Source organism: Gavialis gangeticus, unplaced genomic scaffold (assembly GCF_001723915.1).
Source record: "Gavialis gangeticus isolate Ggan-Ray unplaced genomic scaffold, GavGan_comp1, whole genome shotgun sequence".
NCBI lineage: Eukaryota > Metazoa > Chordata > Crocodylia > Gavialidae > Gavialis > Gavialis gangeticus.
The window spans coordinates 131338636-131359245 of record NW_017729025.1 but is presented as its reverse complement, the minus strand read 5'-3'; the positions used below and the strand labels follow the sequence as shown (position 1 = coordinate 131359245).

The 20610-nt window shown below is 41.3% G+C and overlaps 1 protein-coding gene across 3 annotated transcripts in view; it reads left to right on the top strand.

The window, feature by feature from the left end:
• The window catches only part of MICAL2 (microtubule associated monooxygenase, calponin and LIM domain containing 2), a 193348-nt gene that overhangs the window by 134988 nt on the left and 37750 nt on the right, over nucleotides 1-20610 (top strand). For 2 of the 3 annotated variants that reach the window (XM_019519566.1, XM_019519569.1), the window contains 4 exons: nucleotides 2250-2419; nucleotides 6342-6416; nucleotides 16094-16191; nucleotides 18579-19923. In XM_019519566.1, the coding sequence (XP_019375111.1) occupies nucleotides 2250-2419; nucleotides 6342-6416; nucleotides 16094-16191; nucleotides 18579-19923 (1688 nt within the window). The remainder of the gene's footprint in view (nucleotides 1-2249; nucleotides 2420-6341; nucleotides 6417-16093; nucleotides 16192-18578; nucleotides 19924-20610) is intronic. The other variant, XM_019519567.1, reaches the window with a different exon arrangement.

The window sequence follows — 20610 nt, the reverse complement described above, 5'->3', positions numbered from 1 at the left end:
ACATATGGATTACAGATTTCAAGTGTTCCGTTTGCGTCCTGCAATAAATGTAGCTGTAGGCCTTCCTTTCCAGGTCTTGACCTCCTCCCACTGAGTGACTCTTCAGGGTCACTACAAAAAGCTGACTATAACTCAGTCTTGCACTGCCTTGTGGCTATAGTGCTCTGACACTGCAATACACAGTTCCAGGAATTTTTAAGCAGTATGGCCCTGGATTTCTTGGTGTATGTGTTTACTCCAAATAATGCAAACACTATTGCACTGTTGTAGCTTTGGATCTTATTTGAGGTAGTACTTTGTGAGCGCACTCCCTGAGGTAATCAGTTTCTCAAGGAAAGCTGGTGTATGTCAATTTGGCAAATTTCCTCTGCCTCTGTGGCAACAACCTTTGAAGTGGTCACCAATTTTCTTGCTAATAAAATCTTTCGTGCCACAATACTGCCAAACTAACAACATATTACTGATGTCAAATACAGTGACATTCAATGCAGGCTGAAGTGCAGATCTTGGAGCAACTGGTGATCTCTGGAGAGAACATTGTTGTGCAACTGTTTTATCATCTAAACGCACACAAACAGCATCCTCGCATCTTACCAGCTCCCCTGTTTGTCTTCTCCTGTTTGTACAATGTGATTCATTATGTATCAAGCGATTTTCTTTGTTTGCACATTATTCAGCAACAGCTTGCCTGTTTTGCTGACTTTTGCAGTAACCTGTTAACATTGCCATCTGTGTAATGCTGGATGCTCTGCTGGCAGACTTTCTAGTTTTGATTTTCTCTTTTGGTATCTTACAGGTACACGGCAGCAATAAAGATAGTATGTATTTAAATCAGGGGTGTCAAATGGGACTATGGGGCTCCTTGTAAGCCAGATTCAGCTCAGGGCATGGGGTGGCAACAGTAATGGCAGTTCTAGCTCCCCCCCTGCTACACACAGTGGCAGTGGTGGTTCCAGCTCCCACCACATGTTGCATGCCCTGTGCTGGAGCTGGAGGTCCTGCCACTGAAGCACATTGTTTGCTAGGGTGGCAGCTCCAGCTCTGGCACAGAGCACACAGTAGTGATGGCTCTAGTACAGGGCATGGGGGCTAGGACACTGGATGGCAGCAGCGAGGCTAGGCAGCTGTGGAGCTGGAGCCACAGCAGTGGCAATGGATGAAGCAGCTGGAGGGTGACCAGGACAGGGTCAGCCTTTGCTCATCCTCCTGCCACTGGTCACTATATCCTTCAGGGCTCTTGTTTCTGTGGTAGATCACTCTCCCTTGGCTACACCCCTCACCTTGTAGTAGTTTGATAGGCCAGATATAGCAGCTCCATATATGTGACACCCTGGCTTAACTTATTTTAAAAAAAGACATGTCATTACAATTTCTTTGCTTTTTTGTGTTTAAAATGCATGCGCACAAAGTTTGTTCTAAGCAGATGCTGTTAATTTGTCGGGTAAAAATCAGGCAGAGATCTGCTTCACGTAGGGTGGAGACAGAAGTGACAATTTTTGCCTGGTCTGGCTGCAGAAAACAGTTTATAGCTGTGACCAAACACAGGCACACAACTGCAGATAGCTTAACAAATGGCTGATTGGGTGAAAATCTGAACTCTCGTTGCATAAGAGGTCAGATGAAGACGTTTTAAAACACAGCTCTTCTGTAACTTCTGTCTGCACTGCTTGCCAGCCTGTTGCTGTTTTCAGAAGGCAGAAGGGGGGAAGGAAGCAGAGGGAACTCATTCTAGGGGGTACCTTTAAAATGATCTATGATGTGTGGGTAAGCGCAAATACCTTAAAATGTTCTTAAAGCATCTACTTTTTAACCTATTCATGTACAGATACTTTTACTCTTGTACCTTATCCCTAACGTGATGGGGAGGGAGGTTCAAAGCAAATGCCTTTCCTTTTATCTAAGAGCATGCTTGCTGGAAGATGCACTCACCTTGTTCAGATGAAAAGACTCCCAGTATCACACAGAATGAGTGTCTCTTGCAACAACTTGATTTCAAGTGTTGTCTATACTTGTCATAGCTAATAGGGTATCAGAAATGTCATAGGATATTGAAATTTAGCCACATAAAGTGCAGCAGATTGCATTCAGATAACTGAATATTAACAAGGAGAGATACAGCCCAGTTGTAAAACATCAGTTCATTGGATCTCACCCATTGTGATTAAAGTCTAGTGCATTAAAGCAAATATTTACGTGCTTAAATACATAGCAAATGCTTTTTAAAAAACATCTGGCTTTCCTCTTTTTAGTTCGGAGCCAGAATCAGATTTTTATGGTGACTCATCTAATTCTGAAGTTAGTGAAGGAAAGATCTCATTGCCTGAGGCCATATCCTCAACAAACCCCAGAAAGTATGTATCATCAACCAGAAGTTCTGACGAAGAAGAGGAATACCATGAAAAGTCTAAAGTTGCCGATGGTAAGCAAATACACTGTAAATAAACACTCCTAACCCAGTCATGCCCCAGCTACTTAATCCATTAGCTGCAATCACTGTTTCTGAGCATTATCAGAGCAGATAGATCTTGTCAGTATTATCAGGGATACAGTAAGTTCATACACTAGAATGTCATTTTAATTCTTTGGAAGACTTCCCCTTGTCCGCTTTCTGCATCCTGTAATGTGATCCAACAGAGTGCTCTCTCTCCCCTCCTTGTGCCTTGCTTCATTTAAATATGGCCCAGTAGTGTCAAAGTGGAGTCATACTGTCAGGAAAATCAGCATTATTAATTGAACAGTTTCTAGGTATTGTTATACAAACTGTCATGATATGAGGAGTGATGTTATCGACCCTGAGGGCTCTGCTGAAAAAGTAATATGCTAGTACAAGGGGTACCTAAAGCAGTTCTATCCTGTGCTTAACTCATGCTGGGAGATTAATATTTTTCCTGCGATACCATGTTGGGATGTTGATAGTGGGCCTTAAAATACTTGATTCAAGCCCTGGCAATAGAATCAGGCCAGAATTAAACCATTTCTAAACACCAGCAAATAGCAGAAGGGCAAAGAAGCCTCTAAAAAAGCATTGGAAGGAGAATGGTGAGAAGTTCAAACCTCTTCTTCCAAGCCCTTAACATTACCAAGAGCAGCCAGCCAGGAATATATACACTGAGGGACACAGAGTGTGTCTACATGTTGCCATATGGCAACGTTGGTACTGCACCATATTTTAGTACTTGCTTGGGGAAAGTACTAAAACACAGTGCAGTAGCTGCACATATTGTGGCGTACAGGCAGTGCACGGTTAGATTCACTGGTTACGTCACTGTAGCAGCATGCTATAGCCGGGCAGTGCACTGCTACAACAACGTAGTTGGCAATTGCGTGATTGCTACATCACTGTAGGGCAAGGCGTAGGTGCACCCACAGGGTCCTTGGCTGTAATGTTGAGCAAAATATCCAGAAGAGATGAAGCAAGAAAATGATTTAGCGGGTGTTTTATGTGAAGACTGGATCATTTAGGCCTCGGCCACTAACTTGGCATTAAAAAACGGTTTAGTTGCAGTGGCTGGTGGATCAGAATAGACTTGAGATAAGCTAAACTTTTCCAATGGGCTGAGCAAAAAATTGGTAGCAGATAAAGAGGGAATAAGAAAACAATCCTTAAAATAAAAGAGGGAAGAAGAAAACGCAGTAAAAGAGCCACAAAGCAAGACAAGACTGAGACGGAATATGCTAAAGATTCTACTCAAAACTACCAGACACTCTTGACCTGGCCACAGACAACTGTTCAGACTATATATTCACCATAATAAAAGACTTGTCTGGTTATGTCTTTGCTACTATTACTTGGATGTATCACTATTTAATTTGTGTGAACAAGACAAGACTGCATCATAACTGTGGTCATGACCATAGGTGGATCTAGAATCTTGTAAAAAGGTGTGTGGGAGCAGCGACCGGCACTGTAGGGGTGGCTTTACCACAGCTCCCAGCTTCCCACTGCCCACCACAACTAGGCCACTCTGTGGGAACAGAAGCCAGGGACTTTTTATAAGTCCCTGAATCAGGTAAGATCCCTAACTCTTAGTATCCTTTCCCTTCTCTACTGTGCTTTGCAGCATGTCCCTGCCCCTGCCGTTTTATCCATCCCTCCCTCATTTATTGGTGCTGCTGTCTCTGGCTGCCCCAGAGGTGGGAGAGGCTCTAGACTACGCCTGCCCCACTCCAGTTGGGCTGTGCAAGGACCCAGGTTCAGCTGAGAATAAAAGGGGGCAGGGGGTTCCTCCTTGTGCTTGCTCCTGGGCTGGCAGGAAACCCCCAGGGGCACTGGCTGAGGAGGGGGAACTTGTACAGTCTGGCTGGAGTGGAGCAGAAGTGGCTCTGGAGCTCCCCCTGCCCTTAGGGCAGCTAGAGACAGTGGAAACAGCAGGCTGGGGAGGAGGCAAATGAGAGATGCGGGGCATTGCTGTTGAGCATGGCGAGGAAGGGAAGGGGGAATTTTTTTTTTTTTTAAGTCCCCAGCTGCTGCTCACATGGTGTGGTCCAAAAAGGGGGTGGGACTGCACAGCTGCATCAGCTCTGGATCTGCTCCTGTTCATGAAACTGTTCTTATATTAACTTGGTCTGTTGTTTTAATGCAAAGGCAGTCTCCAAACCTTCTCAGAAGAGGATAAAATCTGTTAATGCCCCTGGATTTCAAAATATTTTTTCAACTTAACTGTATATTAAAAATATGTGAATTCATTAAGAACAATAATATCAATGGGATTCTTGACAGAGTATACTGTTAAGTAAGAGCTCTGTGTAGTTCCCAAATAACTGGATTCTTTAGTCTGAGGTGTGCTGTGAGCTTTGGATACCTTTTATGGTTTCTGAGAGGAATATTATGTGGAACTAACACATTTTGTTATTCTCTTATTTGATGTGAATTCTGGCAGTATTTGGTATGACGGCAGTGAACTCGCACGGAGGTAATTTTGTAAAACAACAAACAAGCAAACCCAAAACACAACTGCATTTTGATCTAGATTCAGAAGTAAGAGGATCTTGTGTGCCTTGTTAAGTTGCTTTTTTTAATAATAAAGAGTCCATTGTTTGGTGCAACAAAAATCACAATGCATGTCCAGAAGCATATGACCACAGATTATCCCTATTCCCTGACTCCTTTTAATACAAATCACTGCTTCTAAAGTTATGCTCCTCTCTACCACTTCGCTGCCACCAGGCATCTCTCCATTAGCATCTTATCCCTTATCACTTCATCCTCGATACAAGTTCTTGACTAATATCATCTCCCACCTTCATTTTTGTTCTAAGTCTGTCAGTTCTCTCTCTTTCTTGGTATCCCCCTGGTATCCCTCCTCCTGTGCTTATTCATCTGAGAAGTGGGACTGACACAGACTTAAGTTTACTGTTTTTTGTATATCCCCATGAGAATATCTCTGGATGTTTGATAACCAGTTTTGTTTATGTTTTTAAATAAGCTACTGTTTGGACTGTGAGATTTTTTTTCCTTTGATGTTAAATACACAAGCACATGATCAAGAGAAAAAAAATGACCACATTTTAGAATGAACTGATCAGTAGAAAAGGCCTTCTGAGATGTATACAATTCAGTAAATGTTAACTGTTCCTTCTGAAAGAACACATAAATCAAACGTGGTTTTAAGAAATAAAAATTGGATTTCCCCCCCCCTCCAAAAGACATACTTTAGTTCACGCAGGGATTCATTTGAGGGCATCCTGGGGCTGGTGTTTTTGGTCATAATGGATGACCAAGGTGGTCCCTTCTGGCCTTAGAATCTATGACTCTCTGAATTAGCTTTGTAGGTAGCACTTGTTGATGAGTGTTGCCCTCTAGTGACAAAAAACCCACACTTTTTTCAAGTGTACCTGCCTCCACACCAAATGCTCAGAGCAATAGTCACCAATATGGATTCATGATTTTACATGGCAAAATGCCCGGTGGGAAACCCTGCTGTCCTCATGGGAGAAAACTATTTTCTTCATGGGACAGCATTGGGACACTCTGCCATGGGTCCGTAGTGTGTGTTGCCCAGTAGGAAAAGTCAGAATCCTCATGGAAGAGAGGGAGAAGGGTGGGGTAGTGATAGCAATTGTCCCTCATTTTTAATTTTCACTTAGGTGTATGTCTTGCTAGGCTTTTACTTAATAAAGATAATAGCAAGGAAACAGAACTGGGGTTTGGGTTGCCCTGGGCAAAAATACCCGAGGATCCAGAAAGGAAATGGGAACATGTCTTATGTATTCTCTGTCTGCCTCTTTCATACATTAGCTTCTCTAATGGCAATAATACTGTCTTACAATTTTATACAAAGCTTATTTTAGCCTTGAAAGTATCAGTTTTAGTTAGTTAACAATGTCTCATTCCCCTGTAGCACTACAGAGAGCCAATAGCTTTCATTCCTCTTCATCAAATAAATACCAGAATTGGAGAAGAAAATTGCAATCTAGTAAGTAAAGCCTTAGTATTAATTGCATCTTCCTTTGGTATTGTGGCCTTTTATTCTTACTCTTTCTCTTATTCAAATTCCTGTTTTGTTGCCTCTGACAGTTCCTGCCTCACCATAACAGCTATATATGTTTGAGGTCTCCATAATGAAAGAGGAAATGGAGATTAAAAGAAAAAGAAAAAAACCACTCCCCTCTTGTGTACTTGTTCCTTAATCATGGGTTTTTATTCCGAACATTGTACCTCACATATGATGGACCTCTATAATAACTCATGCTTCAAGGATTGACCATTAAACTTACATATGGCTGGCTTTTGGTCACATAGCAATACTATGTGTAGTCTAAAAGATTATAAGGGAATAAACTGATCGGTGTACAGTCTGATGCTGCCTGGTTATGACTTAAATAAGTCTGTATTTGGTTTGTGTTGCCTCCTTAGTACATTCCCTTACTTGATTCATCTAGAAAATTAGTTATAGGTTTATAAACAACATAGGAAAAAAAGCTCTTTCAATCCATGCTTTAATTGACTTAGCAGAAGGTGTGATGAGACTACGCAGGGTTACTGTCTGCTTCATGCTATTTGAGCCGGTGAGGAATTCTAAATCAAGGGGGTAGAGCCCAACAAAAGCATAGCAGTGCACCTCAGCAGCTCCTCCCTCTTTCCCTCTTCCTTCCCCTTATGCTACTGGCACCCAATCCGGCAAGGTGCTGAGCATCTGACTGTAGAGTCAGGGGCTGAGAGTCTCCAGCTCCCATCCAACTGCCTCTCTCTCAAATCCACTCCCTGTGGAAATTTGCAGTACTTAAGATATCACAGAAGCTCTGCTTTGAGGGCTTAAAAGTTGCATCTGTCACTCACGTGACCCTCAGGACAGGTGACAATGTTCTTTGGGTAAATCTAGTATCTTTTAAAATATTGGATTTACCCAAAGAACCTTGTCTGCCTATGTCCTTAGAACAACATGGCTACAACCTACACCTCAGGACAGGTGAGACTTTCATCTAGGCTTACTTTTGAAGAGTGTAGGATATAAGTGCAAGTCAGGCAAGGATAAGGTTTCCCAGGGATGCATTACTTTCTGTATTATTTGATACCTCATTATTTCAGCTCTTGTTTTTCATGCTTGTTTTCTATGTACTTTGTGAGAGTTGTGCAGTTCCATGGTTGACTTTAATTCCCTTTGATATAGATGAAATTCTAAAATGAATCAGTGCATGCAGTTTGTAGATGAGACCTCAGCTGCATAACTGAGGCTTTGGACAGAGGTAACTTTTTTAACCATTTAAAAAGGGACAGAGGAAGCCACAGCTTGGGAGTGTCCCTCTGCTGATAGGCTATAACTCTTATGTCTACATGATCTGTAGAGATACAAGTTTGCTAAATCAATGTAACTTTAGCCTTGAATGAGAGATTGAAGTTGTAAAGGTCTTGCTACCCTTGTATTGCAACAGCTTATCCTGGCACCCTGTGATATCACTAGGATTGTTTCACCGGTCTATATCCTGTGCAGACTTGCTCATAGCATTGCTAGATGAACATGTTAAGTAACTTGTAATTTTCTAAACAAGGATGTCCCTGCTCTGGGCTTAGGGTTCCAAACGCTCTCTGTGCATCATGTACAGTGCTTAGCTAGATGTCAAGGGCTCCAGGCCTGCCCACACAATCCTTGTTCTATGTTTTATACTTTTGAGCACTACATGCTGAACATGTGCACAGATATAGGTTTCCCAGTTAGATGTGCCCAGATCTCCCTCTTGGTTTTGGGGATGTATGTGGTAGCCATGTTGGTCTGAGACAAAAAGAAATGCAGAAATCAAGAACTCTTGGTTCCAAAATGATACCTTTTATTAGACCAACTGAGAAATGCAAAAATTGGGGCTCCTAAGGAAATGATTTGGAGTCAACCTTAAACCCATCATCCTCTGCAGTCTGACTAGAGAAACATTTGTGCCACAGGCATAGAATCTATTTGGCCTAGAGTTTGATAGCTGTAGGTGTAAGGTATGAATACAGAACAGTGGATAATAGGGATCATAGAACTATTAAATTATAACTATTCACTTTATGATGAGCAAGGGAACAATTTCAGTGCATGGCAATGGCAGAACTTTCTGTCTGATGGTAGTCAAGTCCTTCATGAATGTGGCATTTGTGCCTCCCCTTCCACATAACTAATAAAAGCTAGTCATGAAACAAATATAACCCCCATTTCCCTTCTGGAGTCAATATCCAGGCAAAAGGATGCCTTGCCACATGCTTGGTTTGAGTTTGTAGGCATATTTTTTAACAAATGTTAAAAGCCTTCATAGAAATAATCATCATGAGAGTGACTCTTATACCAGCCAGACTGCAGGGGATCTCTCTACAGATGTGAGTAAAGGACTTTTTTGAATGGAGTCCTAAATAATACAGTTGAAGTCACTGGAAAGTAAACACCCTCATTCATTCCCAAGGATGGAATCTAGTACTCCACATGTGAATGGCTAGCAAATCCCAAAAGAGCACACTGTCAACTATTTCATGGTTGTGACAGGGGAATCCCATCAAACAGGAGGTTAACAGACTACAATGTATTCCAGCCCTCCAGAGAGATGCACATGACAAATGAAGCGCACTGGCTCCCTGGGAGAAATTCAGCAGGGTAACAGTGGAATCATCAATGCAGTGAGAACAGTTGAACCATCAATAACTTTGCAGTTCAAAGACTTTCATCCAGACAGACAACTTCAGCTACCTATCGTAATTAGTAATGTGAAGTTCCATTGTTGTATGGTATTTATAGTTGCAGGAAAGTGGCAGATGTCACTAAGGCAGAGAAAGTCTCAACATACCACACTGACAGGGAAATTTTTCCCATTGCTTGGAAGAATGTATAAACAATAAGTAGGGGTAACGTTTCTATCACTGGAATGAAAGTATTTAAGAAGTCACCATTACAAGCAAGTGAAAGTTTTTGGAGCCTTAGTCCCATATGAACACTTTTCACTTAAATCCTACTTACCTTCAGGCTCGGGACTGTCTTTGAAAATATCCACAAAGCCATTTGGGTTTTAGTCATAAAGTATACCTTTACTTTACTAAAAATTGTAAAAACATGCCTCAGTTCATTTTCAGGTGAAAAAATAATGCTTAATCCAGTTTTAAAAAGTGAAAAAAGAAGCAATATAAAGTGAAAAAAGACCAGCTGGCAGCTCTTAATACTTGCCCATTTTCTGCTTGCTCTCAGTAAGAATTTTACTTGCTTAATTAAATTGTTGCCCATGAATTTTGCTTTCATTTTTAAATAATCCTCCTGTGTGTCTCTGTAGGGAGTCTCTAGAGGGAGCTAAAAGTCTTTGGGAAAGAACTAGTCTGATACATGCATTTGTCAAAATCTCAAGTATGCTGCTGAAATGAGTTTAACATACTGTCAGCATATACTAGGCACAAGATAAAGGCATTTATCCACTCTAGGAAGGACAGAGTTTGGCATCATGTCCGTGTATAATCTATTCAAAATTTGGTTATAAAAAAAATTGCATGATTGCTACACATCTCAGAAAAATACCAGTCTCCCCTTCAGACTTGTTTTCCTGCACATGCACTGCTCTTAAATTGCACTAAATATGTGGTTAAAGAAAGGAAACCAGAGCCTATTTTGAATGTGTTCAAAGACTCAGTGCAGGGTATTATCAAATCCTAGATTCCCAGTTTCTCCACTGTGTGGATTTTCTCGCTTTTAGTTTGTGAGATCTTAATCAGCAAGCTTCATTGTTGAATTCTGAAAATCAAACCAAGATGACTGCCCACTGGGTTAGAGGGAAGGGGAACACAGTAGATTTTATATATCTTGACTTTGGTAGGGCTTTTGACACTGTCCTGCATGGCAGTCTCATAAGCAAGCTAAGGTAATATGTTTTAGATCAGTGTTTCCCAAACTATAGGGTGATCTTCTTCCGGGGTCATAACAGTGTTGTGGGTGGGGGGAGGTACAGGCATGTGAATCACAGCAGCAATCAGCAGCAGTTGCTACTGGTGATTGGAACTGGCAGCAATCACTGGGGGGGAATTTCCAGTGAGGGATGTAATAGTGGCTGAAGTAGGGGGCACAAGTGGACCTGACATGCCTATGGTGTAGCATGAGCCCACCAGGTATGGGAAACACTAGTCTAGATGTAATCACTATCAGGTGGCCAAACAACTAGTTAAGAAATGGCTCGGAAAAAGAAGTCAGCAAATGTCAAACTGGAATACATCTCAAGTGATCTCATGCAGGGATCTGTTCTAGGCCCAATTTTTATTCTGTATTTTTATTAACAGTTTGGATGGTGGAGTAGACAATTCACTGATTTAACAAGCGAATGATGCCAAGCTCTGGGGGAAATAATCAATATCCTGATAATCTTAACAAATGAGAGAGAAATCAGCATGGTGAAATTCAATAAAGATGAATTCAAAAGTGCTACACTTAGGAAGGAGAAATGAAGTACAGAAGTGGAGCAGAGGAACTGCAGAAAAGGATGTGGGGGGGTTAAAAGGTATTACAAACTAAATATAAATCAACAATATAAGGTTGCAACAAAGGCAAATTTCATTCTGGATTGTATTAATGGAGAATCATCTGTAAAATAGGGGAGATAATCATTCTGCCCTTCTTGATGAGGCCTTCAGTTCTGGCCAGCATGCTTAAGAAAGATAGAGACAAACTACACAGACAAGAGGTGGGCAACAAGAAAGATAGGAAGTTTAGAAAACCATGTCCTATGAGGACAGGTGGAAAGAAAAGAGAAGAATGAGGAAGTACATGCGAAGTCTTTCAGTAGGTAAAAGATTGCTATTATGAAGGCAGTGATCAAGGATCCTGCATGGCCACTGGAGGAAGGATAAGAAAATATCAGATTAAATTGAAGCAAAGAAGATTTAAGTTGGATATTAGGGGAAAAATTCAACTTGAAGGATGGCAAAACTCTGAGCAAACTCCTTAGGGTGGTTATAGAATCTCTTTCACTGGAGGTTTTTAAGAGCAGATTGAACAAATGTATGTTGGCAACTGTCTAGGTATGCTTAATCCTGCCTCATTACAGGGAGTTGTAATGGATGATCTCTGGAAGTTCCTTTTACCCATACATTTCTATGATATTATGGGAGAAATATTTTGAGTATGTAAAGGTGCAATTTTAGGGACAGATCCTAATTGTTGTAAATTAGCATACATAGCATATTAACATAGCAAATTAGTCCTGAAGTCAATGAACCTTTGCTGGCTTCTGTATAAACAACAGAAATTTCTCCTACACAGAATGCCATTGACTTCAATGACAGTCTGACTGGGACTAATTTTTCTGTGGAGTATAATACATTTTAGGACCCAAGTACCTTAGGACCTAAACCTGTGACCCTTAATTAGTAGTACAGAAGTCCCAGTGAAGTATTTGGATTCCCTTCAATGTACTGAGCTGTAAAACTCAGACATCCTAATATACCCCCTGCCCCATGTATTTTAAACTTACAGACACACGTATTTTATCCATTTCCAGATTCGTTGACAAACCTAATTCTGTTCTCTGCTGTTTTACTTCTGTGATCTGGGATCACATATTTCAATACACAAATCATGGGTTGCACAGAACAAAAGCCTTTTCCCATTACACATTAAATAAAAGGCCTTTGACAGCTGCTGCTTCTGTCCCCTGCTGTGAGCAACTGGTGGTACCAGGAGCAATGCTCATCCTTTCTGTCACTGAAGGAAAAACCATCCTCTGAATTTGATTGTGAAGGGCCAGAGGGTCTCTGAGAATTAAGGTTGTAGTGACAGCTTCCTTAAGTGCCCCAAGAAACTTGGAAGAAAACTGGGAAAATTCCCCATGGTCATTTCACATCTACCCAACAAAACATTCTTCCTCCAATGTTCAAAGTATTGGAAATGTGATACTCATTTCCCAGAGAATAAATGAGAGTAGCAATGCCAGGCATAGGTGTTTCAGAAACTGAATAATGAATGTCACGAACACAGAACAGCCTGAAATGAATTTAAAATGAAAGGGGAATTAGAAATTACTTATTGTTTTCATCACAATAGTGCCTAGAGACCTCAGTCAGATCAGAGCCCCAGTGGAATATATAAGCACTGCTGGCCAAATCCTATTTTGTGAATTGTACCTATGTGCCAAAAAATGCAGTTCTGTTGCTGAATACGTGTCATTTAGGCACATAAAGTGAAATAGGATTTAACCCTACATGGACGGTAGAAGAAAATCTGACTCGTGGAGGTTATCATTTATTTAAATTTGGTTTGAAGGGTGATATTGTATCAGTTTTGTGGATATTTATAGAGAGCTCCTTTCAAACATGAGAGCACAAAGTTTCTCGGTTGAAAATTTGGCAAGTGGGCAATGGAGACTGAAATCATTGGTGAAATCAGATGCAGAAGTCAACTTCTTGTTTAGTGATAAGAGGTGATGGCTGCAGTGGAGATAAGCTCTGAAGGGTCCTTGAAAGTGAGAATAAGTAGTTTATATTTGCTGCAATAATTGAAATAGAGCACTTCTGGATTTACCTGACCAAGTGCCTACTTTTAGTAAACTATTTTTTTTATTTTTGGTGAAGAATTAGTAGCACTGGGAAGTACAGACTGCAGAGCAAATTTTGGCCAGGAAGAAAGAGATTAATCAGAATTGTAGCATCCTTCCCTCTGGATGAGAAAAGCTGGATGTGTTTTCTTCGAACGTATTTGTGCTGTTCCCTTTTAGGATTTAATAAATCCTGTCAAATTTTTGTGAAATTTCAATTTAGTAACATGACTTTCACCCACTTTTGCTTAAAAGTAACAGTACTTGGACCCAATCTGGCCATTTTTTCTGAATCTGTCTCTCTCATCTGAACTCCATATGCAATAGCTTAGATCATTTTCTTTGTTTCCTGCACTTCTTGTTTATTGTATATCCCTAATTTTGAGACTCTACCATTATATAATATTCTAGCAGCATTCTCTGCAATTAAGATGCCTCCAGGATTTGCATTATGAACCTTTTGTTTTCTAGACTTTATAATTCTGTTATAAAAATACTTTCCTAGCTAAAACTTGGCGGGTAATATCTTAACTTGGGAATATTTTTTTCCTTTTCTTTTTTTGCCAAAGACATGTTTGTTATGCTAGATCCATGCACATGCAAATATTAAAGTATTTAAGCACAACCTGAGGTTTCTATGATAGTTTATTGAATTCATTTTCATACACTTCCTTTTACTAAACCTAAATTTGTCCACCCTTGTTGGTTGAAGGCCTTACATAATTGACTCCCATGAGACAAAGACTTGACTGGGATGATCTAGTTGGTCCTGATTTGAGTGCAGGGCTAGATTACCTCCTGAGGTCCCTTCCAACTCCAATTTTCCATGATTCTATGATTACACAGCAACCCTCCAGTGCTCTACCACCACCTCCAAGATAATAAGAACTGTGGGGTTACTTTTCTCCTTATTGTCCAATCATATATCCCAATGCCTCCTTATTTAAGGCAGAACTTTAAGGCAGACATTTTTTTCCATCTCAGAGCTTTTTCTCCCAAATTTTCAAAAATTGAAGAATGATTTGGAGAGTAGCAGCTTTTAGGGTACCACAAGATGTGGAAAAGAGCTGATTCTTCTGAAAGTATTAAGTATTGGACACTTTAGGATGCTTCAGGCTCCACATCAGAAAACTGAAGCCCAGTTCTGAAGTTATGGACTTGCTCTTAGCATGTGTAGAGTGCAGGCACCTGTACATACCCCAGAACATGTACAAACTAGGCCTGTGCAAGTAGGCAGCTATTTGATCCAGCTTCAGATCTGGCTGCTTCGGATGCCAGTGATCCGATCTGGAGCTCCGGACCGGGTTCCTACTTCAATCTGGCCAAAGCAGCTCCGCAGTTTTGGAGCCGCCTCGGAGATCTGGCCATAGGTTATAATGGGGAATCAATGAAATATCTATAACTTTGTTGTTTTTTGTTTGATTTGGATGAAACTTGCAGGAGTGGTGGCTCCTGCTCAGCTGTCAAGGAGATCGGTGCAGGGTTCTGGGTTCTGGGGCCCTGCACCTTTAGCTGCTGACAGGCAAAATTCATGACATGGGTGCTTGTGCAACTGTGTCTGACTTTGGGCACCGGGGAGGGGGGACCACTGCAGGTCTGGCTGGTAAGCTACTCTGTTACCAGTTACCAGTTAATCATGATTCACTCAAGGACCAGCTCAATACAGGGTACCTAGCTACTACATAATGAGTTAATGAGCATGGATTAACACCTACAAAACCACAGACTAAGTAGAGGAAATAATCAATGCAGACAATCAACTGCCCCAAGACAGACACAGTCAGATGCACAGTCGTGGTCTCAGCAGGGCAAAGCAGGCCTGCAGCTTTCACCCTGCTGTGCATTATCACACACAGTGTCACTCATGTCATGAGTTTTGCTTGTCCGCAGCTTGAGGTGCAGTTTTTCCCAAACCCCTGCACTTATCTCCTTGACAGCTGGCATGCTTTGTGGCCTGAGCAGGAACTACGACCCCTGCAGTTTTCACCCTGCTGCACCTTAACACACACAGGGTCATCTATGTCATGAGTTTTGCTTGTCCGCAGCTTGAGGTGCAGTTTTTCCCAAACCCCTGCACCTATCTTCTTGAAACTTGGCAGGTTTTGTGGCTCCACCAGGGCCTACCATCCCTGCAGTTTTCACCCCTCTGTGGTGTAACACATAGTTGTGACATGAGTTTTGCTTTCAAGAATTTGGGGTTCAGTTCCCCCTGAACCCCTGCACCGATCTTCTTGCAACTTGGTGGATTTTATGCTCTCAGCAGAAGCTAGCACTTCTGTAAATTTCATCCAAATCAGACAAAGAACAACAGAGTTATAAATATTTAATTGATTCCCCACTATACCCTATGGCTGGATTGCCAAAGCTTTTCCGAAGCAGTTCAGAAGCTCCGAACTACTTCGGAAAGCTAAGCGAATCCAGCACTTCGATCCAGACACGCTGCTTCAGATGCCAAAACGTCCAAAGCTTCTCCGGATTTGAAGCACGGTCCGAAGCCTCGCGCAGCCCTAGTACAAACACAGGCTGGGTAGAGAAACCCAATTATATGGGACATAAGATATTTTCTCACATACCACACTCCCTGCCCCACCTTCTCCCCAAGTTAGCCCTGCCCAGTTTGGAGGGCTGCTGATTTTTCTGCCCAGAGTAGAAGCACTCCACTTCAATCCCTGCTGCAAAACTAACTGCCTGACAGCAGCTGTTGCACTGCTGTTCAGACAGCTGAGGAAGTCAATTGATTGGCTTGTAGTACTTCATTCCTCTAGTGTTAATGGTCCTCCCTCCTTTTTCATGGTCTCAATGTTCCACTAATCAAACTAATCTTTCTTCTGGAAATCTTGCTGTCTGTTAGCTACTCCTGGTCTCTCTTCCTTTATTTCACAGCTTTCCAGATTTTTAGCTCTGTCCCTGAACCATGAAGCCATAACTCTGGAAAAATCTTTTTTTCCCTTCATTCTGCCTTTCCAAAAAAACAAAGTGTGTGGCTTGTTTGGTAGCATGTGGTATGTCAGATAGTAGTATATAACCAGTTGACTTCCACTTAGTCTTGTTTTCTAATTGCAGGTTTTATTTAGGATGGAATAGTTGGAGTAAAATGTGGATTTTTTTTGCATTTGTTTGGCAGATTTCCCACTCCTGTATAGCAAGAAACCCGGGCTGCATTCAAAGGAGAACTCAGCCAGTATTCAGTCTGCTCTTGAGGATGATCTCCCCCCAACACAGGTATGAAGGAAGATGCTTGTGGAGTAAAAAATAGATACAAAACAAAGATCTATGTTTGTCCATCCTCTGTGACCCGCATTACTATACTCTTGAAGCACCTCACAAATAATTATATATTTTTTTATCTTCACAGCCCTACTGCAAGGCAGAGACTTATTCCCATTTTACCAGAGGGGAAAAGTGTAGTTTTCCAAAGCTCCCAAGATACTTTGGTCCCTAAATCATAAAGGCCATGCCCTGGGATGTGAACTCTAAGCTATTTTTGTTGCCTAATGTCAGGGTTTGGCATATGTGGAGGGGGAGTGAAGGGTGGGGCTTTTCTTGGGGGCAACCTAGGAAGTGAGTGACTGGCCAGGAAGACTGTGTAGACACGAACAAAGGGCTTAACATTTTGCCTAGATGCCAAACTGTCAGTTTTGCTAGCATTTAAACATTTCTGAGATCCATAAGTCCCACTCAACTTTTGTCTCACTAGATGGGCACCAGGGTCCCACAGTGCCTAAGTTTCTGCTTATGGGTATGCCCAAAGTTAGTAGTATAACAAAGGTGGGAGACCAAGTCACCAGCCGCAGGGGAGGGGCAGTGGGTGCAAAAATAGTAGCGGCTCTGCTGCCGGCTTGGCCACCAGTGGCACAGCCACTGATGCTCGTGAGCCGCTGCTGCCCAGGGCACTCAAGGTTCCAGTTATCTCTGTGTGTAAAGCTCCATAAGTGTTGATGCCACTGAGGTGCTTGGAGCCCTAGCTCATGTCTGTGCCCTCACACATTCAACACAAGGTACTGGCCCACCTATCTGATCCATTAGGCATCCTTAGATCCAGGCTCACACGAAAGAAAGCTGTTGAGAGGTTGAGAGAGAGAATGAATGTGTGCATGTGCATGTACCTGTCTGCCCCATTTTATCTGGGAATCCTCCAGTCACTTATTAGGTGGCAGACCCATTTTTAACTCTGATTCAGAGTATCCACTTCAATCCCAAGAGAAGTCCACAAGCCCCAGACTAAGGCAGTCTCTCTCTCTCTCTTTCTGTGTTTTTTTTTTTTTGTGTAAGCAAGGGTTGACCTGATTTAAGCACCTTACTGCAGAAAGTGTTCACGCTAAAGAATCCTGAGCAGAGATGGGCACCTCTCTCTGTCCCAGAGCGAGGCAGAGTAGGGACTTGAACCCAGGTGCCAAAGGTTCTAACTAGTATCCTAACCGTCTGATTGAATATGATGAAAACTGATTGATCTTAGGGGCTTTGTTATAAGATCTGGAGCCTTCTACATCAATGGCAGTAGTTCATAGCCAGTCCAGGATAATAATGATAGATGACTGGTTCAGTGGTCTGGATAATATTACTGCAGATAGTATTTGACAAGTCTGCATGTTATAAATTCACTGCCAGAACTGTAGGTAAGGCATTCTTGTTACTAGTCTGAGCAGAGAGGACTGAATAGACATGTATTATGTATGGACATTTCTGTGGTATTTATCACTGGTCTATCAAAGGTCCTCACAAGCATCAATTTTAACTATCAGAATCAGGGAATAATTGTATTTGCCACCATTTTATATATAGGAAAATGCAATATAGGGAGGTTAATGACTTGTTCAAGCTCCTATGGAACATCTCGGAGAGAGGTGGGAATAGAAGCTGTATCTCCTTACTTGACTAGTCCTATGCCTTCAGCTCACAGAACTTCCTTCCTCTTCAAAGCATAAAGGATGGAAACTCTTCATCTCTAAAAGAGGACTCTCCCGGTGTAGCCAATAAAGACATCTTGTAGTATCTGTATTTCAAATGAAATGAAGATTTCAGTATCTGGAATTAGAAGTTAAGCACTTACATAAGTTGTAAGTTTGTTTAAAAACATTTAAATCTACCATCCTTTATTTTTCATATATTGCAAGGTTGCTTCAGTTATTCTTGGCTGCACTAATCAAAAAAGTGTAATGTTTCTAATGAAACCAGATATGATGTCTCTGTGTTTGCTATAAAACTTTAACACAGTGCAGCTGAAATAGAGGGGGGAAGTGGGTAGGTCCTCATTTGTTTATATTCCTGTAGTAGGGAATGATCCTTTCCAAGAAAAATATTGAAGGTCAACTTAAAGCAAGGAGGGAAATATAAAGTATATGTAAGGTATATGTAAAGGATTCTGGTATATATAAAAAAGGACACACACTCATTGTAGAAATTAATTTTTAGACAGTTTAGTGTAACAGTTTCCAATGGTATCTCTGTCCTAGATTTTTAAAAATACAGCACAGCGATGAGAGGAAACAAAAGATATACTCTCTTGTAGAATGAGTGTAAGTGAAGTTTGGAAATGAATATACTGATATTTTTTTTAGAATTCTGGTTAATAAATAAAGAATATAATGAGCTATTTTGTTATCATGCAGTTGATGTCTAACAACAAGCCACCTGAAAGTACAAGACATTTCAAACCATACAGCCCAATATTTAAAAGAAAGTCAAAAACCAGAGAAACACCTGAAGAAATCCCGTTATATGTGCTTCATCATCCAGTTCAGAATAGTACTGGAGATTCTTTTTTGAAACATTCAGAAACTGTATCACCAGATGCCAATTTATATAACTATAAATATGAGGATGATAATGCTGAGGAATACAATTTAGAAACCTGGAATGAGAATATCAGGGAACAGGAGTCTTTAGCAGAAAGGGGGGCCTCTAGAAGAAAAATGGTAGATTTGTCCTCTCTGAATTTGGAGGAAAAAGATGAAAAAAATTCAAGACACCCAAAAGAAAAGGCTGAACTAAATGAGATAAAGAAAAGGATAACAAGGAAGTTAATGCTTTCTTCAGAGCAGCAATTCAAATTAAATGTTTCAAGCAACGCAGACCTAAGTGGAACAAAACCATGGTATCAAAGCACCAGAACTCTGGAAATTTCAGAACAGAAGGATGTTGATGACAATGCAAGAGAAAACAGTATTTCTGTGTTTCCTCCATTTGCAAATGAAGCTTTGCCAATTGCGCCAGTTAATGCAAAAGATATTCAGAAGAGTCCAGACAATATTGGAGGAGAACAACTGCCTAGCCAACCAAAATCACCATTGAAACTAATTGCCAGTGCAATAAAGAAATCCATTCTAGAGCCTCTTATCTCTCCTTCAGAAAGCATAAAAAAGAGCTCAGACAGTAAAAGGAAACCTCATTCAGAACATACTTTCTTCAGCTTCCCTAATACTGCCAGTCACTCTGTAAGTCTAAACAATAGCAATAGAGGACATGATATACAGCCACGGGGGTCCAGTGTGCCGAGACATTCAGGAGAAGAGTCTGAAACAAGGAACTCAAGTAAAACCTCATCTAATAGTTTCACTAGTCTTGAAGAGAAGTCTCCATACGGGTACACGGAGGTACACTTTCCTGCTTGCAGTTTGCATACCAGTCCTTCCAAGTCTGAAAAATCATCTTACACCAAGATAGAGGATGTACCAGGACTCCTAGAAAAGTTTACCCTTAAAGAGACTCCTCTGAGATCTTCAGGGGATGACTTACTTACTAGTAAACAAAAGAACCTTTCTGGTTCATCTCTAAGGCTCAAGAACAAAATTTCCAAGGATAACACGGTAGATCCTTCACAGAGGAATGATATCAGGACATTCTTTACTAACTTTAGAACTAAAGTCACTGAAAGAGAAAAAAAGGATCCATCAAAATCCTCTGTGACCATTAACAGATTTTTCCCTGAAGAAGTGCTAAGTAACCCTTCTGCAGGTGAGAACTTGGGGGAAATGGGATTGGTTTTAAATGTTATAACTGAAAGCCATTTCTTTACCTCCATTTTTACTCTGATTACTTAAAGTCAATTAATCTATAGTTCATTTAATCAAGTATTTACATTACAGCATATGCAAGTGAAGGACATTTTTAAAAAGGTACGTTAGGACTGAAAATCCTGGTTAATGCCTGGAAGCTGATCCAGGCAATCCAGAGGTCACAATGGGCAGCAATTGCCTTTCCAGGCACATTTCCCATAGGTGCTCAGACAGGACCGTGATAACCACCACATCAATACTGAGGTAGAAAGGTAGAAGGTGGGGGACAGGACATTTCACAGGGGCTAACTCAGGAGTGGTGGTTGCCATGATATCAAATGTGCTGAAGGCAGAGGAGTAAAGCAGACAATGATGGAGATCCAAGGCTATAAACAGACCTTGCCAAATTAAACAGATCAGCTCTGTCAGGATGGGCACAGCAGAACTACTTCATTGGGCAAAACACAAGTAGCCTGTTGTCCCAGCAACTGACCCTTCAGGATGAGCAGTGTGTTTTCCTGGGACTACAGGGGCCCAGTCCTTCATGCCCTGGGAATTCCTGTGCAGGATCAGGTCCTCAAACCCTGGGAGCACCTGCCTGGCTTTCCACTCTATATCAAGGAGGACTACACGTCCTCGCTAATTA